The 5679-nt window shown below is 32.0% G+C and overlaps 1 protein-coding gene across 1 annotated transcript in view; it reads right to left on the bottom strand.

Annotated features, from left to right (window-relative positions):
* LOC106478579 (synaptogenesis protein syg-1-like) overlaps positions 1 to 3846 on the bottom strand; it is a 155264-nt gene extending 151418 nt beyond the window's left edge. Inside the window, exon 1 of the mRNA XM_022382194.1 lies at positions 3709 to 3846. Within this exon, the coding sequence (XP_022237902.1) occupies positions 3709 to 3826 (118 nt within the window). The 5' untranslated portion in view covers positions 3827 to 3846. The remainder of the gene's footprint in view (positions 1 to 3708) is intronic.
* Between the last annotated feature and the right edge of the window lie 1833 nt (positions 3847 to 5679).

The following is a 5679-nucleotide window of genomic DNA, read 5'->3' as shown; positions in this document are numbered from 1 at the left end:
GTGAAACTTTTGTTTATAAATCATTGTTCCTAATAACTATTTGTAATAATTGTTATTGTAAATTGTACTGTTGTGTGTATATTAAAAAAGAAACTGTGTATCAATCTTGTTGGCAAATATTACAAACTGACCATATATGGGCATTTATTTAAATACTAAATCCAAAGTACAATTTAACTACTGAATTTAAATTATCAGTTAACTCAATTTCAGACCATTTGAAATTCCAATACGTAACACAAGAATAAACGCAAGTGAAATCCCCAAGTTAAATTTAGCTTTAAATAAATTGCTAGAATTGAAGAGCAACTTTTTTCACCATTATTTACGTATAAACGTAATTTACAGCAAAATAACCCGTTGCTTTTAGTGATATATGCTCGCATATAGAGAGTTTGTATAGATTACATTATTACACTTTTGGAGCTGCATAATAAGGAAAATGATAAAAATTATTTGAAAATTGTTCTCTAAGTGTCAGGATCACCTAAAGCTTATATTTCGTGTGTTATACTAGTTGGAAAGAATGTGGTTAACATACTTACTTTCTAGTGTATATTAATACAAAGATATCTCATAACTCTCTCTACAATTCAATATATAACTGACATATCACTGTTGAAATTCTAGTGTATATAGAAACTGCAATAATAAATAGTTAACTGCGTTACATTAAAACGACTTTAGAGCCTCGCCACGACATTACAGTCCATGTCCTCACGTCCAATAATGCTCTATCTGACGAGCGTGAATCTTCACAATATCCTTGTAGTGTAATTTCCATTGTAAATAGCTTTGTCCTAAGGTTGCCATGACAAAAGCGCATCCTTCCTCTCTGCATACTTCCAAAATTTGTCTAGTGTACGAAAACAATGTTTTACCAGCGCCTGTTTCAACAAAAATCCATGAACTATATATTCTTCGACTTAACTGATATGTCTTCGTATCGAATAGCATGAATGCCCATTTTATTCTTCAGGTGCTGGAGGTATGCGATGATATGAGCAGATATGTCGTGGAAGAACCTTGTGTATACATGATATGTGTTGCTTTTCCAGATAGATATTCTCCTTAGTTATGTTGCGCACTGATGCCTGGTACACGGACGGATTCTTCTACTGAACTTTGTGTTCGTGTATGCTCACCTGTTACAAGACGCCGTATTTTACAATGTCATTAAGTATAAGGGCTATCTCTCTCTTGGAAATTCTAAGTTTCCGATCTGCATACATATTGCAATGACTTGCATGCATAAATGTTTTGAGTCGGAAATGACTGTTATGTACGTTTTTCCAAAGCGATCAATTTTTGATGGCATAACACTGCCTGCGAAACACCAAACAACGTCAAAACGTAGTTCTGGTACATTTCGTTCCTCCACAATTATATTTCGGTTGTGGTTGTGACACGATTTACAGATTTGCATATTCAAATTCTTTTAAATATAACATACTAAACCCTTATATTTGCATCACTTATCCCATCAACATCACATAAGTAATAAAACAAAACTCTCTGAAAGGCGACTAATTTTTCTCAGGATAAATAAGTTAACATTTTTGTGGTCATTGAAATCAAGCGTTTGATGACATTACCAAAACATGGAAATGTTAAACTAATGAAATATCACAAATAAACATAAGATCTATGATGTGAATATCTTCGCCATGCAACATATTAAGTTAATTCAGTCATTCTATCATCCGTAAAGGTTCTATGTATAATGTTTCTGGTGGTTAGGGCATTCGATTTTCTATTTACTAATCATGGGATCGAAAACTGTCGCCAAACATGTTTGCACTGTTAGTCTTTGAGGCATTATAATGTGACATTCGATCCCATTGGAGTAACTTTAGTGTAATTCAACAAACGTATAGTAGATAAGAATTTCAGCTAACTATAAAAACAGCTTCAGTAATTTGAAACTTGAGATACATTATTATACTTTTTCAGCCGATATGAGTGTTATATTAATCTAAAAACAAACACCAAATAGTATTAGGGAATAGAGTCCTTTCAAATTCTTCTAAATTTTAATAACGATAATATATTCTATTATTGCTTGGTTAGATTTAGTTTATTGTTGCAAATGACAAGATATTTCTGCAAAATGCTGTAAATATTTTAACACATGAACTGTTGGTTATGGAGCTCGACTCGCAATCAGCTTTGGGGACGTGATTATGTGGTGTTCAATCTCACTTTTTGCTATTAAAGGTTAGCACAAGAGTTGGCGGTAGGTGATGTTAACTAGCACTCTTCTCTCTAGTCTACAACTTTTATATTAGGGATGGCTAAGCAAGACAGCTCTCAAGTCACTTTGCCCGAAATTAAAGGAACAAACATTCTATTATGCAGTTGTTTTACTGAAAGCCAATATTTGGCCAGTAGAGGATAAAATAGTTAAGTTTATTTTCAGTCATATTATGGCGTAACGTCTCACTTATTAAAGTAATTTATCGAAGTTGGTGTTTAATAATAGCGATATAGCCCAAATGATTTATATCCTCTATCAGAACTCCCGTTAATTATTATTATGATCGAAATGGATGAAAAGCTGAATGTTATGTAAACATAATGTACAGGGATAGTTTAGTGAAACCCATGCGCTAGTTATACTAATGAAGATGTATTTTAAAAGCAATACTTTCCTTACTTATTCTTATTTATACTACTCTGTGAAAAGTTTCAATTTGAGGTATGTTAATTATGAAACATTTATTGTGAACACCTGGTTTTAATATATGTTTTAGTGTAGAGCCACTTTAACTTCAATAGATGTGTTGGATTTTCACATCAGATCAATAATATTACCATTCTATCAGTGATTTGCAGATACACAGATTAAAATTATATTTAAAATTTTACAGTTCTATGACTGTAAATCTACAAAGCCGGTGGTCATATATAGTTCTATGACTGTAAATCTACAAAGCCGGTGGTCATATATAGTTCTATGACTGTAAATCTACAAAGCCGATTGTCATATAGAGTTCTATGACTGTAAATCTACAAAGCCGGTTGTCATATAGAGTTCTATGACCGTAAATCTACAAAGCCGATCGTCATATAGAGTTCTATGACTGTAAATCTACAAAGCCGATCGTCATATAGAGTTCTATGACTGTAAATCTACAAAGCCGGTTGTCATATAGAGTTCTATGGCTGTAAATCTACAAAGCCGGTTGTTATATAGAGTTCTATAACTGTAAATCTACAAAGCCGATCGTCATATAGAGTTCTATAACTGTAAATCTACAAAGCCGGTTGTCATATAGAGTTCTATGACTGTAAATCTACAAAGCCGATCGTCATCTCATCATCCTATGTTGTTTTTACATTATTTATCACAGATTTTAGTTTTGAAGGGTTAATAATAATAATCATATTTTATTACAATCACTTTTAAGTGACCTTTATATATTCCTTTAGGTATTGTATTTAATTAACTGATTTGCTTAAACACTAAATGTTTTAATGAATGATTTTAAATGACAAATCTCATAATAGAGCGTTAGCAATAAACGAGTCCTTTCCATTATAAGTTTAAAAAAAAAAAAGAGTAATTTAATAGTACATTTTTATTATCAAAATCTATTTTGCCAAATGAAACCTGTTTTTATTAACAAGCATATAACTGTTTTCTTATAATATCAAGAATTTACGTTTTAAGATTTATTTCAAACATTTTGGAGGTTATTGACTTACCGTATGGCTTTTCTTTTGATGCAGGTGATTGTTTGACAAATTCTCCATAGGCTAGTGGCCACAGCTGGGTTAGAAAAACGCAAAAACTTAAAATTTTTGACATAGGGATCTTACGCATTAAGTAAGTTGGATTAATGATGGAGTATCTATCCCAAGAGCAAGACATTTAGGAAACAGTCCCTTTCAAACAAAACTAAGATCGTAATGTCTAAAAATGCAAGTTCAGAAAACTGCTTATCGAGATTATTGGATACATTCTCTGCTGGTACGATTGTTGTGTCACAAGATTGACAGTGTTTGGACAGGATGTGGGTAACCCACCTTATAAACGAATGTTACCGATCGATTCTGCCTAACGCCATAGAGCATGACCAAAAGGCGGCGCCACAAGTTATGCAGCCGCTGAATCTTCTTAATGTAAAGCTGCACAGTTTGTTATCTGTTTACCACAGTGATCGGATCCTGAGACAACGGGAAACTTCGAAAGGGGAATTTCTCAGTTTATGGAACCCAAATTGTATGCTTACTTTAGTAAAATTACTTGTACCAAAACAAAACATTGGATAATAATTTTACTACTTACTATACGTATTACGTTAATAGGCACCAAGTGAATTGTCATAAATTAGAATCTACGAGTTAACTAGTTCTGATGTCCCAGAAGGTATTACTTATCTATTAAAATTCAATCTATGAAACAAATAAATAATTAAGGTTGAATTACTAAACTTTTTCTTTGAATACTGAAGGATATTATCACCTAAAAGTGAAAGGAAAGATAATCCATCCATCTTATCTACAAAACACGCTACTAAAAAATACCAAGTTCATACTAAATGTGTGTAAGTATTAATGTTATTATTTAATTAGAACATACATGATGGATTTTATTTTTTACTTCGACCAATTTTTCAATGATAGTAAACTTTTTGTCAGATCTGTATTTGTATACACTGTATTATAACGTATATTCGATTAAAGTTGCTCAAGAATTGGCGGTGGGTGGTGTTAACTATTTAACTTCCCTCTACTCTATCATTTCTAAATTAGGAACACCTAAAGTAGGTAAGTTTCAGGCAGCTTTGTGCTAAATTCAATAATCAAATAAACTGTATCATCAACACTCGTTGTTCAAGTGAAATCGCTTTATAAACTTGTTGAAAATCCAGAAGCATCTAATTGAAATACTTTTTCAAGAACAGTGCAGGAGATCTGTTTCTGGCTTGTGCATGAATTGTTAATTAACAACGAGACAAGTGCATGCTAATTTTTTGCTTGTTGGATGGTTTGTTATTTAACACTGGGAGAAGTATCTGTGTATTTATTACTTATTGGATGCTTCATTAGTTTATACCGAGACAGTGTGCATCTGTCTTTTGTTGATCGGATGATTTGTTTGATAACATTGAGATAAGTGCGTGTTATTTCTCACTTTTAAGATGATTTTATTTTCAATATTGAATTATAAGCATGTCAGTCCTTGATTTGTTGTATGAATCACTGAGAGAGGTGAATATTTGGTTTTCATTCGTTTCGTGATTCGTGCGTTAACTTTAAATTAATTGATTAATTTTCTACCGTGACTAACAGTAACTGGTAAACAAACTAACTTTACATTAACTAATTAATTTTCTACCGTGACTAACAGTAACTGGTAAACAAACTAACTTTACATTAATTGATTATTTTTTTACCGTGACTAACAGTAACTGGTAAACAAACTAACTTTACATTAACTGATTAATTTTCTACCGTGACTAACAGTAATTGGTAAACAATTTTTTTTGCAATTTATGTTCCATTTTTGCTACTCTTTCTCCTCGACAGTTCATATAGAATATATCGATTACAATTACAATGAAAAGAATGATAGAAATGAATAAAAAACCCTATAACCCGAGCGCTTTCGAAAGGTCAACCTTTCGAAAGAGCTCGGGGTATAGGGTTTTTTTTGTGTTCTCTTATTTTTTT

The sequence above is a fragment of the Limulus polyphemus genome, unplaced genomic scaffold (assembly GCF_000517525.1).
Source record: "Limulus polyphemus unplaced genomic scaffold, Limulus_polyphemus-2.1.2 Scaffold228, whole genome shotgun sequence".
NCBI classification, from domain to species: Eukaryota; Metazoa; Arthropoda; class Merostomata; order Xiphosura; family Limulidae; genus Limulus; species Limulus polyphemus.
This window is presented reverse-complemented; position numbering and strand designations above follow the sequence as displayed.